The sequence below is a fragment of the Pelophylax lessonae genome, assembly GCF_965119305.1.
Source record: "Pelophylax lessonae genome assembly, chromosome: 8".
In the NCBI taxonomy this organism is placed as follows: domain Eukaryota; kingdom Metazoa; phylum Chordata; class Amphibia; order Anura; family Ranidae; genus Pelophylax; species Pelophylax lessonae.
The window spans coordinates 131,745,745-131,765,355 of record NC_138775.1 but is presented as its reverse complement, the minus strand read 5'-3'; the positions used below and the strand labels follow the sequence as shown (position 1 = coordinate 131,765,355).

The 19,611-nt window shown below is 43.4% G+C and overlaps 1 protein-coding gene across 1 annotated transcript in view; it reads right to left on the bottom strand.

The window, feature by feature from the left end:
- Positions 1-2,165: 2,165 nt before the first annotated feature.
- Positions 2,166-19,611, bottom strand: part of LOC309561987 (uncharacterized protein) — a gene marked incomplete at its 3' end in the record, with an annotated part of 127,886 nt that continues 110,440 nt past the window's right edge. The window contains exon 4 of the mRNA XM_082266082.1: positions 2,166-2,433. Coding sequence (XP_082122208.1) covers positions 2,166-2,433 — 268 coding nt within the window. The remainder of the gene's footprint in view (positions 2,434-19,611) is intronic.

The window sequence follows — 19,611 nt, the reverse complement described above, 5'->3', positions numbered from 1 at the left end:
ATTTTCTAACTCTATCAGCAAGTTTTTTTTATTTTAAATTAAATTAGTTTACTAACTAACTAGATCAAAATAAAAACAAGATAAAAAAGAATAGATTTCGGCCACAGTGTTTTGTTTTTTTTGCTATTAGATGTCCTTTAAGCGGAGTTCCACCCTCTTTTTTCTTCTTTACGGATTCCTGTGGGGAAAAGCAGGTTAAAAAAGAATTGGCCTTTTTTTTTTTGGGGGGGGGGGGGTCACTTACCTTATTTTAGGGACATCTCTGTCCGACTTCCTCTTTCTGCGGCCACAGCCCCTGACGTCACTTCCGGTTTCTCATTGCGTCCTGGGAGATGTGAGTCATCAATCCCAGGACGCAATGGGAATGGCCGGCCGCTACTCTAATTGCCGATGGCAATCTACAGCGCATTCGCAAGATTGCGATCAGCATTCTGGGAGCCAGAAACCAGGAAGAAGGTCACAGCGGGGGACACAGCTGCTTCAGACGCCCACACCGGAGATGGCCGTGCTCTGCAATCAATTTTAAAGGTAAGATTTTATCTTAATTCAATTACTGTCTTGTACTGTAATGTGGGGTTAGTGTTAGTGTTATTGGTGTTAGCTTAGGATTAGGGGGGTATTTTTATCTCAAAAACGTGTATGTGGCCGGAAGTCCAATTTAATCTAATAGTCAGCATCATTCAAACTACTTCTTGTGAACCCAAGTTGGCTTGGATCTGCCTCAGTCAAGCTCATCTCTCTATCACTGCATATCAATATTGGCATCTTGTACTGCTTGTTCTTTCTCTCAAACTCCGGCCCTTCTGTACAGCAGCTGATAGAGGCTGATACCAGAACAAAATGAGGTTCTTACACTGCTTGCTTTAAAAAAAAAAATACATTTAATGCTGTATGAATCAGTAAAGAGTTTCATTCATTTGTATTTTTTGCATCTGCTCATTCAAGCCTAATATCAATGTATCTCAAAATATTATTTGAAATATTTGCTTTAATGCTTACACAAATATATTGGGCCAGATAAACTATAAATGGTGCAGTGCCCTGCACTGATCCATGTATATTTGTGAAAAAATATGCTCTCTGTGCCCCTAATAACCACCGGTCCCACAGGGACCTGGCACACTATCACTGTGCAGGGAGTGAAACAGTAAGTTATAGCAGCTCACTGTATCATTTGTTCTCCTCTCTCCCCCACAATCAGGGAGTGATCAACGGGGGAGAGAGAAGTGCAGGCAGAAGAGCAGCACAGAGCTACTTTCTGCCTCCTCCATCTGTTGAGTAAGTGTCCCTTATCAGAGGAAACCTCCTGGCTGCTTTCCTACTCCTTCCCTCTGCTCAGATAGACACGGAGAGGAAACAGCTTCTCCAGGATCAGTCTCCCTCTGGTAAGCGTCTGTACAGAAACTTTTTAAAAGTGGTTCTAAATGCTCAAGGCTTTTTTGACCTTCATGCATTCTATACATGAAGGTAAAAAACCTTATTTGTGCAGCAGCCCCCCTAATACTTACCTGAGCTTCAACACGATCCAGGAATATGCACGAGTGCCGCCACTGAGCCAATGAGAAAAGAGAGAGGGTGGGGTTGAGCCATGGCTCTGTGTGAAAATGGGCACTCAGAGCAGTGGTTAGGGAGCAAGTCTGCTTGGGTGCCCCCATTGTGAGCTGCTTACTCTGGGGGGCACTCAGCAGGGGGAGGGGCCTGGAGCACCAACAGGGGACCCGAGCAGAGGAAGATTGGGGCTGCTCTATGGAAAACTGCTCCACAGAGCAGGTAAATATAAACCTGTTTTAATAAAAAAATAATTGTCCTTAATATAACATTAAAGGAAGTCATCCCAGTGCAGAAACTGCAACATTAGTGCGACAAATCACAAGCTGCAATTTTGTATTTTATAGTGCACATGTCTCTCAAACCCTCTTCAGTACAGGTGCTTTGTGAAGTGTGCATGTGGGAAAAACAATAGTTTATCAGGCCCATTGTCTTATTTGATAGCATGATTATTACGTTGTATAATGTTTAATATCCCAACACAATAATATCATTAATGATCTTGATTACAAATTATTGATACTAAAGTCTTTTCATGCAGGCATGTGGGGGTACTTCTGCAGTATAGTGCTGATATAAAATAACAGTTGCACATTATACAAAAAAATCCAAGAGGTCTAGGCTTTCACTCTTCTTCTTCTGATGTATACTTTCCTCTTCACGGAGAAAGGACGGTTAGGAGGGTGAGTAAGTTTTTCTTGCCACTGTGGAAAAGCACTTAGTTTTCTCTGGATTGTTGCAGGGTTTCTAGGAGCCATGCTCAGCCTCTTTCTTAAGAAAGCCCTGTTGATCCCATCAAGACGATCATTTAATTCACCAATCCGTTTTTTCAGAGAGTTTACATCTCTGAGAAGGTCATCGAGGGCTTCAGAAAGTGATCGGATACTAAAATCAAACAAAATAATTGAAAAGATGACTCATGTTCATGTGAATAAGTGTATGCACACTTGGTTTTATTCCTTGGCAAAATACATTGTTATACTAAGGATATGCATACTAAGAAACTACCTAAACCATGTATCCCCAGACACTCATTCTCTATTTAAAGGTGAAAATAGCAAGACCTTAAGAGTAAAAGTACTTGTAGACTGTTCCAACTGGGCAGTCATCAGGCATGCATAGTAAAAGATTGCAGAACAATCAATTTCCTGTTCCTTTCTTTGTATCCATATAGGCTGTAGCTGCTGTTTACCCAATCACTTCCAATGAGGCCTTTTTTCACTTTTAAAATAATAAAGAGGGCCTGGAGGACATGGTTTATTTTTCTTTATAATACTGCAGTTATCATTTACCAAACCATGCAAAAGTTGTAAGAGAATGAAGAGAGGCACAACAAATCTAAATTTTCCATTTACAGTATATGCATGTAAATGAGGTTTTGCTCATTTCATAAGCACCACATATGTAGGGATCCTCTGCCTTCTGCGATTAGATTTTAATATCACAGTGTTATGTATAATTATGTATTAGCACTTACTGTCTTGATGGGGGGGGGGGCTTACAAACCCTAGAAGGAGAAAGTAGAGAGAGATAGAAAGAGAGAGGGAGAGAAAAAGAGGAGGGGCTCACACCAGTTGGTCTGGATTCTATAGCTAATTTTAGTTTAGGGCTCAATAACCAGAATAAGCTAGAGCCAGGTTAGGCATCTGATGGACACTTTTGGTAGTCGGAGGTCTAGTTGCATGTAAGATTGCAAACTACTAGGGAGGGACTAAAGCACAGAGTAGATAGGCTAACTCTGAGTTTCAGTGCCACACCACAGTTTCTGTGTGTGAGAAGCTGCTGGTTGGCTTACAAACCCTAGAAGAAGAAAGTGGAGAAAGAGAGAGGGAGAGGGAAAGGGAAAGAGGAGCTGACACCAATTGTCCACATGCAGGAGCTACATTACTGCAATACTGTATTTTATCCAGACCAGAAGCAGTGACTATTAGGTAATTGTTCCTGTGTTCTGGCTGTTTAACTGTAGCTTCTTGTTCTAAATCCTAGTAACAGACAAGAAGGGGGTCCTATTGTTAATATTTTTACATGGACAATGCCAGATAGCTAGGTCTGTGCTACTATATGTAGTCATCACCTTCCAGTATATTAGTAGGATAACCTGCTTATTGTAATAGAGTTTACTTGTAGCTCCTGTTGTTTTTGGTCTGGATTCTATAGCTAATTTTAGTTTAGGGCTCAATAACCAGAATAGAGGCATGGAGGAGCTCAGCTATGAGGAAAGATTAGAGGAACTGAATTTATTCTCTCTTGAGAAGAGGAGATTAAAGGGGGATATGATCAACATGTATAAATACATATAGGGTCCATATAGTGAACTTGGTGTTGAGTTATTCACTTTAAGGTCAACACAGAGGAACAGGGGGCACTTGTTACGTCTAGAGGAAAACAGATTTAGTCTCCAAATACAGAAAGGTTTCTTCACCGTAAGAGCTGTGAAAATGTGGAATAGACTCCCTTCAGAGGTCGTTCTGGCTAGCTCACCAGATTGCTTTAAAAAAAAAGCCCTGAATTCTTTGCTAGGTGTACATAATATACATGGGTACTAATATTTATAAGTAAAGTTGATCCAGAGAATATTCAATTGCCTCTCGGGGGATCAGGAAGGACTTTTTTTCCCCTTCTGTAGCAAATTGGATCACGCTTTGCTGGGATTTTTTTGCATTCCTCTGGATCAACTGCGGTATAGGATTGTGTATAGGGGATTGTATGGTTGGGGTTTCTTTACCGTTTTTTGTTTTTTATTGGTTGAGCCAGATGGACTTGTGTCTTTTTTCAACCTGACTAACTATGTAACTATGTAAGAATAGGCTAGAGCCAGGTTAGGCATCTGATGACCACTTTTAGCAGTTAGAGGTCTAGTTGCATGTAAGATTAGATACTATTAGGGAGGGACTAAAGCACAGAGTAGATAGGCTGACTCTGAGTTGCAGTGCCACACCACAGTTTCTGTGTGTGAGAAGCTGCTGGCTGGACAAAAGTGAAATGAAGCATCTCCCCATCACTGCAGTCATTTCTTCAGGTCTCCCAACACAAACACAGTAGCTGCATCGTAATCTTTCTGAGGTGCCCCTACAACCGGACTTTGCTGCAATATTCATCTGGAGGTTTCTCTGTTAAAAACTATACACGGATACATGTGTACAATTCCACCAGGACTCCCAACGGGCCCTTTGCTGATAATACCCATTTGTACATTGGATGTATGTACTATTATTACTTTTTTCTTATGGTAATGTTATATGCTGGTTGCAGTAGTTCCTCTGAGCCCAATTACTTTGTTTAGATTACTGGTAAATTTTCCAGGTAGGGAATCACAGAGGTCCTGTCCTGAGTGGGTACACTGCCACTTTTATTATCAGAACCACTCTACCACTTAGCAAAGGTTCTGGTTCTCTTATTTATCTACAAGTTTAACACACTATTTAGTTTGAGGAGGTTCCTTGGCCCTAACCCCCCTCCAAAAGAGGGCTAAATTTGGAGGCACTTCTGAGACTGAAGTGGGATTAACAGTAGTATTGAGGATCAGTATAACCCTTAACCTGGATCCTCAAGACTATACTTTCCTACCAGTTCATGTAAAAAAAGAACCCATATCAACTAGCTATTTTTACAGGATGGATAATGAAAGTGAACACCCTAGTGAAGATGCAAGTGGCACTTTAGCCAAAGTTACTGAAATGTTAGCACAAGGTTTACAGGCAGCACATTACAGGAAGTTAAAAGTGTTATCTGGTAATGTTCCTGTGTGTCACAAGGAGAAGAAAGTTTCAAAGTCAGGAAAGAGCGCACTTTCCAATGTCTAAGGGAGTGGTCCCATTCAGAAGTAGGCAAGCGACAGCGTGTCACTGAAAGCCTGCAGTTCCCAGCTGTGGAAATAATCCACCTGTATCGAGACACTCGTGAAGGAGTCAGTGCAATAAACTAAATACAGGTACTGACATCACTTTGAGCCATACTATGATCATGAGCAGATGGTCGTTAACTACAGTATGTATCTTCAGAAAGAAGGGGGAAGATGTTTCCAGATGTTTCCAGTTGTATTAAACCATTACAGTTACTCTTGTCACAACTGGTGTATCACACTGCTAGAAGATGATGTTATCGGTTATTCTTTCTCTCCATGAGTTAATGAAGTTAGTGAAGAAATAGAAGGCTGACTTTCAGTTTTGTATTCCTAAGAAGGGGAAAAGTGATCAAAACAAGGATCACTGTTCTAACTCTCCCCAAAAAGACCATTCTAAGTCTTATCGACCCAAATGTTTGGTTGCTTTCAGGCCAAAGCCAAGAGGGCCTCTCGTAGACTCTAAGTCTATAGCTAAAGTCACTGTCAACAGATATACAATCCCAGCTCTATTTGACACATGTTTCCAAGTAACACGTATTTACTGTTCTTTCTACCAGAAGTATTTAAGTAGCATACCTGTTAGGACCAAGTTTGCCTGCTGGTAGCACTTTGGTACTTTGGGCAAAAAGCTGCAATTTAAGTGTCCACTAGCAGTTGTGTCCCAGCAATCAGCAGGTTCCAGCAATAAGCTTCAATTGGCCATACCTGCTGGGAGGGTGCATAAAGCATAACTCCACTTTTGTTGAGAAAAAAACACTCCCCTCTAGGTGATCTATTCACATTGCAAGGATTTTAATAAACTTTGTTGACGATTCCTACCTAGTGTTATCCTGAATAAATCACTGTGTTGCTCTGTGCCCCTGAGCTGAGTCTAATGGGAGTGGTATCCACCAGCTTCTGCAGAATCAGGGCTCTTATGAGGAAAGTTTCAGTGTCTGCATCCCTTTAGAGTAGACGTTATTTCTATTTGGGATTATCCTACCAAAAATTACATTTTTTGTTGTGGGGGATGCCAAAAATCGGACTTGTTTTCTTAGTGTAGGCTTCTGGGAAAATAAGTAAGCCAATCACACAAGCAGGAAATTATGTTTCTGGGGGTTGAGCATGATGTGAATAAGACGAGACAGACTGCACAACACAGTGTGTGAGTATCAATGCACTACACAAAAGTTTAAGTCCTTGAGGAAGTCCATATGAGGGAGTCTATTAGATAATAACCACACTGCTAGGATGGCCGCCAGCTCTGAAGAGAGCTAGAAGAAACTCTGTAAACAGATAAAAGTGGGGGAAAAGAGCAGCGCCATCTAAATGAAGTAAAAACTTTTCTTTTGCACACACAGTATATGTGACTCACAAGATGTCAGTTGAAATGCACCAGGACGTAGTATTAGTCATCCGCTCTGTGGACGTGGATTGTGAGGATGGATGTGCAGCCTCTGGCCCCCCTGTCAATGGTTTCTGACACTTCCTGGATCTTCGGTGCCTCCGCCTCACTCAATGTCGTCACGTCCGGTGTGAGCAGGAGAATACATGCGTTCGGAGCATGCCTGATGAAGGAGCATGCATGCTCCAAACGCGTGCATTCTCCTGCTCACACCGGACGTGACGATATCAAGTGAGGCGGAGGCGCCAAAGATCCAGGAAGTGCATTTCAACTGCATTTCAACTGACATCTTGTGAGTCACATATACTGTATGTCCAAATAAACGGTTTTCCTTTACTCAGATGGCGCTGCTCTTTTTCCCCACATTCTGTGTACAGAACACCTCCAGGTAGCCAAATTGCATTGCACTTTACAGAAAATTAAAGACCTGCAGATTGAAAAGGAAAGGTAATTTTTAATAACATTCAATTACAATATGACTCTGTCGCAACTGTATACGTTTTTTTTTTTTCCCCATGAAAATGGAGTTACCCTTTTAGTTCCATCAATGCTACTGCTCCTTGCTTCAATTTTTTGGCTGCTCCTGTTTGCCACGCTGCTGCCTGACTCTGTAGCTATTTTCTCTTGATTTTGCCTTTGCCCTGCATCCAGTATCCTGCTGCCTCATTCCCATCCCAGTTATGTTTTCCCCCTTCTCATCTGCTCCCTGCTCTCCCCTGCCTTGTGTGTTTTGCATTTGTACATTAGTTTGTATATAGTTAGTTTGTTAGGTTGATGGTTAGGCATTTTGTTATTTCATTTTACTTTTCATGGGTTCTCATGTTTTTTTATATTGGTGTGCTGTTATTGTTCACCCTAAATCAGGTAATTTGTAAAAATCTATTGTTGTGGCCCCTGTGAATCCCCGAGTGCTGCTCAGGACCCCTGGGATCTCTGGGTCTTTCAACGCCGCGGGACTGCACGTATGCCATATTAGTTCTTTTACCATTCATTTTACACATCCGTTTATATATGCTACTGTTTTGAATGACTTATACTGAAAATCATGATTCATCCTGGCCCGTTGCATCCAATTCCGGTTTTTCCTGTTACTTGTGAATACACTATTGTTAACATCCGCCGCCCGCCCTTGCCAGCTTTATATACCTTGCTCAATATGGCCTCGGACTTAGCCTGATTAGGGAGCACTAAAAAACACAAATAAATCCAGCGCTAGTATGACAGGACCAGCGCCCTCTTCATGATAATTGGTATAACACCTGGGGGTCAAGTAGTAGCTGTGTGGGAACAAAATACACCAGGAGGGATGTTCAAAAGTGTCAGTCACACAAGGGTTAACCACATATAAGTGCTATATGAACCCACCAATGATGATTACTGATGGCAGCAATAATTGTTATGAATGATGATGCCAATGTAGTAAAAAGAACATTGAAAAGTTGTCAGGGCAACCATACAAGAAGCATGCACTCCTCGCGCTCCCCTACATTGGGTCACCGCACACGTCGCTCACCACCAGCGGCTCTATAGCGGTTCAAGCCTTGTTTTGGTCCTCCTTCCCCCAGAGTCTGATGTCATGTCCGGGTCCTCTTCCCAGTCGGCACTCATTGTGGGTGATCAGGGCGACCACAGACGGCAATCCTCCTTGCCTCCTATACCAGGCATTGTGTGACCCCTTTTCCCCCCTTCCCTGTCCAGGATTGAGGCATTCCGTTATCATCTCCTCACAGCCCGAGCAAGGCACAACTGTCCACACTGCTGCATTATTCCTGGCTGGTTTTATGCCTTCACACACACTGTATGGTCACCAAGCTGTGAGTTTCTAACCCCTTATTTTGGCTTCACCATTGCAGATCCAGCGGGGGTCTGTGTAGAAGGTGTACTGCTGTTTTATACATACATGGAACTGATATTGAATAAAACTTTTCAATGTTCTATTTACTACATTGGCATCATTCATGACTATTATTGCTGCCATCATTAATCATCACTGGTGGGTTCATCTAGCGCTTATATGTGGTTAACCCTTGTGTGACTGATTAGGGAGCATGCATGCTCCGAATTCATATGACGAAATGAAAAATATGCTTTTTGCAATAAACTTTACATAAAATAGTTAATTTGCATTTAATTTTAATGGTCAAAAAGAATGTCAAGAAAAATGGAACGGCCCTCAGGCATGTTCACTTCATCAAATCTGGTCCTCTTTGAAAAAAGTTTGGACACCCCTGCCGCGTAAATACATCTCACTTTTAAGATATATACATTGTTTGGTCCCAGTTTCTTAGTGTAGATACATATATTTGGTCATCCCAGCTGCTGACTCCTGACAGTACCTCTTTAGTCTACGGGGGGAATGAAATTGTGGGTCCTGAACACTAAGTTGTATCCTGTTGGACATTTTTGAGTAATTGTGATGGTTCCGGGTATAGAAAACAAGGGTGTTCTTCTTTTGGAGATCATTACTCTTGTCTGTCCTGACACAGGTGATTGTAATGTTCTGGTACCTTTGGGTACCCTAATTACTCTTTCATAAGTGTATGCGCCCCACCATTCTCTTTTGGTAAGGTGCGCATACACCTTTAAGACTGATGCTGTCATCACTGAGCGCCGGACTGGATGGCTATTTAGATCGCCGGCTCTCACTCACATGTGTTCGTTCAAACTGCTTTGTGCCTTGATGCTAACCTGTCTTGAAGCTCACATGCTTGCAAGCATACCTCGCTGTCGGAACCACGCTGCGCTGATCCCTGTATCCCGCTACCGGATCATCCGCTCTTGCCGAACCTCTCCTCTGCTACATTGCTATTAGTGATAAGTACCCCACAGGGGAAACCTCTATAACCTTTATACTAAAGCTTACACTATCTAGCTCTGCATACTAAGGACTATTACTACATCTGCATTATCTAAGATTGCTAGCTCTTGAGCCTACTACCACCTGTTCTTGCACTGGGTTGATCTCTCTTGTATGTCCACCTGCTACTCTGTCATCTACTACCATACATGATTGCTAAACCTATCTGCATCCCATCTGCTACTATCTTACTTTCAAGAACATTTCCTTTCAAGTTTCTGTCATCTACCATCTCTACCCAACCTGTCTCTTCAGCCTATCATCACTGTGTTACTATATACATAAGTCACTCTAGGAAACATCTTATTGAGTGTGTGTATTTACTTGCTGAATTGAGATCATCCACACATGATGAGTCATTGAGAGTTGGGAATGGTGTCTCAGCGTTTCTCTACATGACTACTGAAGTGGAATATTTCTGCAGCTGAAAATCCACATCATACGTAAAACGCAGGAGCGTTACAGATTGAACGAACCACAAATGGATTCAGCAGAAATAACCACTCAGATGACACAATTAAAACAGCAAGTAACTGCGTTAATACACGCACTTGCTGAATTAAAAGAAGACAATCAGGCTCTGTCGCAGCAGGTAATTAGACTGACACAACTTACCTCTGCTCAGTCCCCTGAACCCAAAATAAATCCTCCTTTGGTATTTACAGGCGATCGCAAAAAATTTCGCGAATTTAAAAACGCATGTGAGTTACCTTTCTTGCTAAAACCCCGTACCTACCTTACTGATCACAGTAAGGTTTGTACTATTATTTCTTACCTAACAGGCGATCCTCGGGCCTGGGCAGACTCTCTTTTTGAGAGAAACGACCAGCTTCTCAACTCCTATGCCTTGTTCCTAGCAGAACTCACTAGCCTATATGATGATCCCAATAGGCAGAGTACTGCCGATCTTTAATTAAGATCCTTGAAACAAGGTAGGAGACCTGTAGAAGACTTTGTCGCAGAATTCAAGAGATGGACCCTTGATTCAGAATGGAATGATGCATCTCTGAAAACCCAATTTAGGCTTGGCCTATCAGAGGCCATTAAAGACGAGCTCGCCCGAGCGGATCTGCCAAAAACCCTGGATGCATTGATACAACTCAGTATCACCATAGATAGAAGACTACGAGAAAGAAAGGCTGAGAAAATGGGAATGCCATTATCCAGTTCTTCTCGGATTTCGGCCGTTGACCCCGTTCCTATGGAGGTAGGAACCATACGCCCACCTCTATCAACTATGGAAAGAGCCAAAAGACGATCTGGTAATCTCTGCTTGTACTGTGCATCCCCGGATCACAAGATAAACGTCTGTCCCCTAGTCTACAAAAAGAAGGGTGAGTGTTCACATGTCCTCTTAGGGGGATTGACAACTTCAATCACTAACCCTTACCTTTCTGTTTGCTTAACATTACAGTGGGACCAGAACAGGATTACTACTAAGGCCATGATTGACACAGGATCTTGTGGAAATTATATTGACATACGTTTTGCTGCTTTAAATAAAGTTCCTATTATTTCAAAACTTAAACCTGTCTCAGTAAGTCTTATTAACGGTGTTCCTTTATCCTCTGGTCCGATCACTGACCAGACACAGGCACTCCTAGTCACTACTAACGGGTCTCATATGGAGACCACTACCTTCGATCTAATACCTTTCACCCCACTTTCCCATTGTGTTGGGACTTCCCTGGTTGCACACACATCAACCAACCATAGATTGGAAGGAACGGACCCTGGCCTTCCTCTCTTGCTATTGCGAGGGTACGTGTAACCTCCCGTCTTTCGGGAAGATCCTGTCTGTGGTGACAGATGAGATTGCACCACTATGTTATCAGGATCTCTCTGAGGTTTTTCTTGAGAAAAATGCTCAAGCACTACCTCCCCATCGAGACTATGATTGTAGCATTGATCTACTCCCAAATAGCAAATTGCCGTTCGGTCATGTTTATCCTCTTTCACAGGATGAACTTTCCCATCTCAAAGACTATTTGGATGAGAATTTGGAAAAAGGTTTTATTAGACCTTCCACTTCTTCCACAGCAGCAGGACTCTTTTTTTGTCCGCAATAAGGACTCAAGTCTCAGGCCTATCATCGACTATAGGCAATTGAATGCTATTACAATAAAAGATCGCTATCCTCTACCGCTTATCCCTGAGCTCATTGAGCAGGTGCGTGGAGCTACCTATTTTTCAAAATTGGACCTGAAAGGAGCATACAATCTCATTCGAATCCGTGATGGACACGAGTGGAAGACTGCATTCAGAACCAGATACGGATTGTTCGAATATCTTGTAATGCCATTCGGGCTATGCAACGCCCCTGCAGTTTTTCAACGATTTATAAACGATATTTTCAGAGACTTACTAGATGTCTGTGTTGTGGTATATCTGGACGATATACTTATATATTCACGATCCCTGTCTGAACACATAAGACATGTAAGACTAGTATTATCGAGATTGCTTGCATACAACCTTTATGTGAAACTGAAAAAATGCTTGTTTCATAAAGAAGAGGTACTCTTTCTAGGCTACATCATATCCAAAACAGGAATCAAGATGGACATGAGTAAGATATCCTGCATTCAGGATTGGCCTACACCAACCACACGCAAGGCGCTACAGCGATTCCTTGGATTTTCGAATTTCTACAGGAAGTTCATTAGAAACTTCTCTGCCATTGTGAGACCCCTCACACAGCTCACTAGCATTAAAAAACCATTCAAATGGTCAGATGAAGCAAATAAAGCTTTTCACCTGTTAAAGACAAGGTTTACTTCTGCTCCCATATTACGCCATCCAGACCCATCCCTCCAATACATTCTGGAAGTAGATGCGTCAAACATGGCAGTAGGAGCAATACTCTCCCAACGACCAACTCACACTTCACCACTTCATCCAGTCACCTTTTTTTCTAAATCCCTAAGCAGTCCCGAGATAAATTACCCCGTGGCTGAAAAGGAACTGCTTGCTATAAAATTGGCTCTGGAGAATTGGCGACATCTACTCGAAGGCACCCAATTACCAATACTTATATACACGGACCATAAAAATCTCCAATATCTTCAGACTAACAAAACTCTCTCGCACCGACAGGTACGATGGTCACTATTCTTTTTAAGGTTTAACTTCCTAGTGACCTACACACCTGCAGATATGAACAAAAAGGCGGATGCACTATCACGACTAACTGAAGAAAACTACTTCGAAATCCCTTCCGTTCCTATAATACCTCACAAACGCATTATTGGAGTTGTCCGTTCCTTGAAGGAAGAGGTTTTGCATGGTATAAGTTTGGATTCACACCCACCACAACTAAATACTGATGCAGAAGGCTTCCTCTACTACAACGACAAACTTTACATACCACCTACCATACGCACCAAGATCTTGGAATTATCGCATGATGTGCCTATGGCAGGACATATGGGTATGACAAAGACTCTTAATCTGATTACCAGGCAATTCTGGTGGCCTGACATGAAAACATCTATACAAAAATTCGTCTCTTCATGCAATGTCTGTGCCAGGTCCAAAATTGACACTACGAGACCATCCGGTCTACTATGCAGTCTACCAATACCCCAAACTCCATGGGAAGTTGTGTCCTTGGACTTTATAGTGGAATTGCCTCCTTCCAAAGGATTTAATACCATCTTAGTGTCAGTGGACCATCTGACAAAAATGGCACATTTCATTGCTATTCGCAGACTACCTTCGTCCAAACAAACGGCAGAACTCCTGATGAAACATGTCTTTAAGTTACATGGTATCCCAAAAACTCTTCTGTCTGACCGTGGATCACAATTTATTTCCAAGTTCTGGCAAGAACTATGTCACATACTACGGATCGAGCGGAAGCTCACTTCTTACCATCCGCAGACCAATGGACAGACTGAAAGAGTCAACCAATGCATCGAGCAATATTTACGTTGTTACACTTCTTACCAACAGGATGATTGGGTGGATCTTCTCCCTCTGGCAGAATTTGCCTACAACAACGCAACCCACAGTACGACCAAGCAGAGTCCGTTCTACTTGAACTATGGGTTTCATCCCTCTATTCTTCCACCACGCATCCTTCCTTCAAATAACCCAGTAGCTTCAGACTATCTTACCCAAATAAAGGACTCTCTGGGTTTGCTTAATACTACCATTGCACACGCTCATAGTCAACAAAAGAAGTACTATGATCTTCGCAGAAGACCTTCTCCTCAGTACGCTATCGGAGACCTCGTTTGGCTCTCAACAAAAAATTTAAGACTGAAAATCCCTAGCAAAAAGCTTGGACCTCTGTTCTTGGGACCTTTCCCAATCAAGAAACTTATTGGAAAAGCTGCAGTACAGCTTACATTGCCAATAGACCTCAAAATACATCCCATTTTCCATGTGTCGCTACTGAAGCCCCATGTTCCTGACCAAGGAATAAGGCCTACTATCCCACCTCCTCCTCCTGTACAAGTTGAAGGTGGAGAAGAATACGAGATAAAAGAGATTCTGGATTCTCGTATCCACAGAGGAAGACTTCAGTACTTGGTTCGATGGAAGAACTATGGGCCCCAAGACGACACCTGGCTAAACACCTCTGACATACATGCCTCTAGATTAATCCGCAATTTTCATGCGAAGTACCCAGACAAACCAGCTCCAGAGGCCTTCAGGAGCCGGCCTTAAGGGGGGGGTACTGTAATGTTCTGGTACCTTTGGGTACCCTAATTACTCTTTCATAAGTGTATGCGCCCCACCATTCTCTTTTGATAAGGTGCGCATACACCTTTAAGACTGATGCTGTCATCACTGAGCGCCGGACTGGATGGCTATTTAGATCGCCGGCTCTCACTCACATGTGTTCGTTCAAACTGCTTTGTGCCTTGATGCTAACCTGTCTTGAAGCTCACATGCTTGCAAGCATACCTCGCTGTCGGAACCACGCTGCGCTGATCCCTGTATCCCGCTACCGGATCATCCGCTCTTGCCGAACCTCTCCTCTGCTACATTGCTATTAGTGATAAGTACCCCACAGGGGAAACCTCTATAACCTTTATACTAAAGCTTACACTATCTAGCTCTGCATACTAAGGACTATTACTACATCTGCATTATCTAAGATTGCTAGCTCTTGAGCCTACTACCACCTGTTCTTGAACTGGGTTGATCTCTCTTGTATGTCCACCTGCTACTCTGTCATCTACTACCATATATGATTGCTAAACCTATCTGCATCCCATCTGCTACTATCTTACTTTCAAGAACATTTCCTTTCAAGTGTCTGTCATCTACCAACTCTACCCAACCTGTCTCTTCAGCCTATCATCACTGTGTTACTATATACATAAGTCACTCTAGGAAACATCTTATTGAGTGTGTGTATTTACTTGCTGAATTGAGATCATCCACACATGATGAGTCATTGAGAGTTGGGAATGGTGTCTCAGCGTTTCTCTACATGACTACTGAAGTGGAATATTTCTGCAGCCGAAAATCCACATCATACGTAAAACGCAGGAGCGTTACAGTGATTCCCACACAGGTTCAGTGATAGTGGGCACTAATTGCGCACTCCATAAATTTCTTAAAGGACGTTGGATGGTTTCTTTCGATTAAGTTGCTATCCCATCTGAACTTTAAGAGCCCTGTGATGTCCTCTCTGTTAGATATCAGCATGGAGTGGTGTATCACATCTGTGAGCACCCAGTAGAAATTCCACTTGGGGTTGAAAGAGTGCTGAGAGTAGCCTCCAGTATTGCTCCTGGGCTACTTAGGGATGGCATTTCCCAGATAGCAAGCAACTGAGCTGCAAGTTTGAAAATGACTTGCTAAGCTATTGCTAGACTTGCCAGGCTTCATAAGTTTGTTGCACAATTGCAGCAAGTCCTCATTACATGACTCCAGATTATTATTGTTGTACGGGATTTATATAGCACCAACAGTTTGCGCAGCGCTTTACAACATGAGGGCAGACAATACAGTTACAATACAACTCAATACAGGAGGAATCAGAGGGTCCTGCTGGTTAGAGCTTACAATCTAGAAGGGAATGTTAAGTGAAACAAAAGGCAATAACTGTGGGGGATGAGCTGCGAAAAGGAAAATACAGTTGTTAAGTGTGGGTAGGATAGGCTTCTCTGAAGAGGAGGATTTTCAGAGATCATCTAAAAGCTAATAGAGCAGGAGATAATCAGAGAGATTGGGGTAAGGAGTTCCATAGGATTGGAGAGGCTCTGGAAAAGTCCTGGAGGCGAGCATGGGAGGAGGTGACGAGGGAGCTAGAGAGCAGGAGGTCTTGAGAGGAACGAAGAGAACGATTAGGTTGGTATTTTGAGACTACGCTAGTGATGTAGCTGGGGGCTAGGTTGTGGAGAGCTTTGTAAGTTGTTGATAGTATTTTGAGTTTAATTTGTTGCGTGAGCAGAAGCCAGTGGAGGGATTGACAGAGAGGATTAACAGACACTGAGCAATGACTGGCAGCAGCATTTATGACAGATTGATGGGTAGCCTATGTGGAGGTAAGCTAATAGAAGGGAGTTGCAGTAGTCGAGGTGAGAGATAACCAGTGAACAAAGAGCTTTGTTGTGTCAACTTTCTTTGAAAACATTCTTTGCAAATAACATGCCTAAACGTACCTGCTCTGTGCAATCATTTTGCACAGAGCAGCCCTTATCCTCTTCTTCTGGGGTGCCCCGTCTGCGCTCCATGCCCCTCCTCTTCATCAGGTGCCCCCAAGGAAAACCACTTTCCCTTGGGGCACTTGTGCGGGCTAGTTCCTGAGTCCTGCTGCTGCATCAATTGACTTGGACTTGGCCTTGCCACCCCCGCTCCCATGTCACTGGATTTGATTGACAGCAGAGGGAGTCAATGGCTCCTGCTGCTATCATAATGTCCAATGAGAAGAGAGACAGCGGGTGGAGCTGCTGCACTCAAAAACATTGCTGGATTGGATTGGGCTCAGGTAAGAAAAAAGGGGGGGTCTGAGGGGACAGCTGCAGCACAGAAGATTTTTCAACTTAGCGCATAGAATGCATTAAGGTGAAAAACCTTGAGGCTTTACAACCACTTTAACATAGAAGAAAATATAAATTCATTGGTCAATAAATATGACTATATTACCAGATTCAAAAAACGTAATTATATACAGTAGACTTCCTAGAAGAAATAGACATCATACATGTCATGTTTGGTCTCAGATCTGATAAATTATATGCTGATTTATGAACTGTGAAGCCTTGTCCTATGCAAATAAAGACTTACCCATGATAAATATCATAAAAAATAAAGTGTATAACTAAAGGCAAAACTTTTTTTATTTAGTTTGGGATAGAGTGGAGAGAAATTAGAACACCTGTCAGTTTTTATTGCTGTCTGTGTCCCCGCTCAGGAGATTCACCCTCTCTATTTGTCCTGTAACCTTATCATTGAAAGTGAAAGTAAAAGAAAATCTAAAATTTTGGGTTGTCCCTAGAAAAGTAATAGAGTGGAAAACCTCTAATCGGTAAACTAGTTATGGTGACTTGGGGGTCCCCGAGGAATTCCTTTCATTTGCAGTAATTTCCTCTCACTTCCTGTTTGGCTATAGGACAAGCAGTGAAGGTAAATCTCTGCAATGGGACACAAATAGCAAAAAAAAAAAATGACAGGGGTTATAACCCTCCCTTGCTCTATCCAAAATGAGAAAAATAGTTTTGCCTATAGTTAAAATAAATGGCATCATACCTTTTGATTGGGTGAGGAAGCTCTGCATTACCCATTCCAAGGCTGAATTTCAATCCATTTATGGCAGTTCCCGATCAGGAAAAATTGACCTAGTGACTGACTACTCCCAAACAGGAGTGACGATATATTTTTGCTAGATCAGCACTTGCAGCCAATTGGCTGCAGTACTGATCGTTTTTAGGAGGCCATCGGGCTCCACTGCTAGAATACAATAGTGAAGCAGGGGGATTTCCCCACATACCTCAATGGCCAACTGCTCACCTTTTTATGAGCATGAAATATATTTAGCTGGCACATGACTAAGATCATTACTTTGTTCACCCACTTTTGTGATTCATATATCTGTGACAGATGGCACAGAAACTAGTGTAATATCACTTTTTATGTTACAGGATCAGGGATACAGTAGTGTCACCTCTCCGCTTCCAGCCTGCTGACTGTACAATGATAAGCAACAAACAAGTAAGTCATTGGCTCTACTCACTCGGGCTCCCACCTCTTGTGAGCATGCTTCCTGTCAGCACATGTAAATGCAGCAGAGCCTGATAAGCTTTGTGCTGTCCTTTCTGCTCCTAGAGTTATGCTGTGCAAGAGATGACCCCGATAGTCCTAATCATAGAAAATGTTGTGGCTGAATGATAGGATTGAGTTCACCTGATGGTGGCACTATGTTGCCCTGGGCTGTATGCTGCAGTTTCAATGTCTACCAGCAGGTGTCTTCCAGAAAACAGCAGGCTTCTATGATCACTTACAATGGTGTTCAGCTGCCAGGCAGTGGCGGAGCCAGAGGGCTGGCTGGGGTGGCAATTGCCACCCCAGACGAAGTCCTTGCCGCCCATGTTGCCACCCCGCTCATGGGCGTCTGCAATTCCAAATTCCACACACAATATCTGTTTGCTTTCGTGCATCGCTGATCGCCGCCAAATCACAAACGTGGTCCGCCCGCCGGCTCTGGCTAACTCCTCTCTCTGTCTTCTGCTGCCCTGCCGACAGCTGTAGGGGGCGGGCCGGGGATTCCCTGCTGCTGATGTCAGTCAGGAGGGGCGGAGCTGCAGCTCGTGGAGGAGAGGAGCCTCAGCGTGCCCTGGAGAGGAAGCAGGACTCGGAGTGACCTGACCTGAGCGGCGGCGGTGAAGAGTAGTAAGTCTGATTGTCACTCAACTCCAGCTGCCCTGTATATACTGCTCACCCAGCTTCATCCTGCCAAAACCCCATAATTCCTGCCTACCCAACTCCATCCTTATTGCCTGCCTACTCGACTGCATTCACTAGGAATGCCTGCTTACTAAACTCCACCCTGCCCCCACTTCATACTGCCTCCAACTAAACTCCATCTTACGCTGACCCTCCTACTGCCTGCCTACCCAGCTTTCTACTGCCAGCCTAAATCCATCCTGCACCAAACCTGTACTGCCTGCCTATCCAACTGCCTTATATAGACTTCTCACCCATCTCTATAGTGCCCCCACTCTATACTGCCTGCCTACTCAACTCTATCCTGCCCCCACCCCATACTTCATCCACCCAGAATGACTGCCTCCTTACACAAGTCCATCCTAACCTGACCCTGTACTGTCTACCTACCCAGCTCTATACTAGAACCCTAAATCCATCCTGCCCTCACCCTATACTGCCTGCCTAACCACCTGCCCTATATAGACTGCCTACCTATGTCCATCCTGCCTCCACCTCCACCTCATTCTGCCTGCCAACCCAATGCTATATAGACTTCCCACCCACATACCCTGTCTGTTCACTGATCTTCTTTCTGTCTCTGCACAACATTGCCACCCATTTTCACCCTGCCCACTTCCCTTATATAGCCTGCCCACCCAACTATATTCTGCCTCCGCATACCCTTTCCATTTCTGCCCACCTCCCATTTATAGAATATCCATCCACCTCCATCCTGCCCCTACAAAATCTGTCTTCCTGACTTCATCTTGCCTGCCTTCCCCTATATACTGTAGTATGCCTATCCACCTCCATCCTGCCTCTACATAACCTGACCATCCATCTTCACCTTTCTCATTTCCTTTATATAGACTGCCCACACACCTTCAGGCTGACCATCTATCTTTATCCTGCCACTTTGTATATTGACCCCCCCAAAATAATACCTTGCCACCCCTTTGCCACCCCTGTTTTAAAAGTCTAGCTCTGCCACTGCTGCCAGGTGGCTATTTAAGGCTGCTCCTCGCTTTCCCAGGCGCGTCACTATTTTGATTGCCTCCTTGCTGCCTGAACCAAGTGTCTGTGATCCTGATC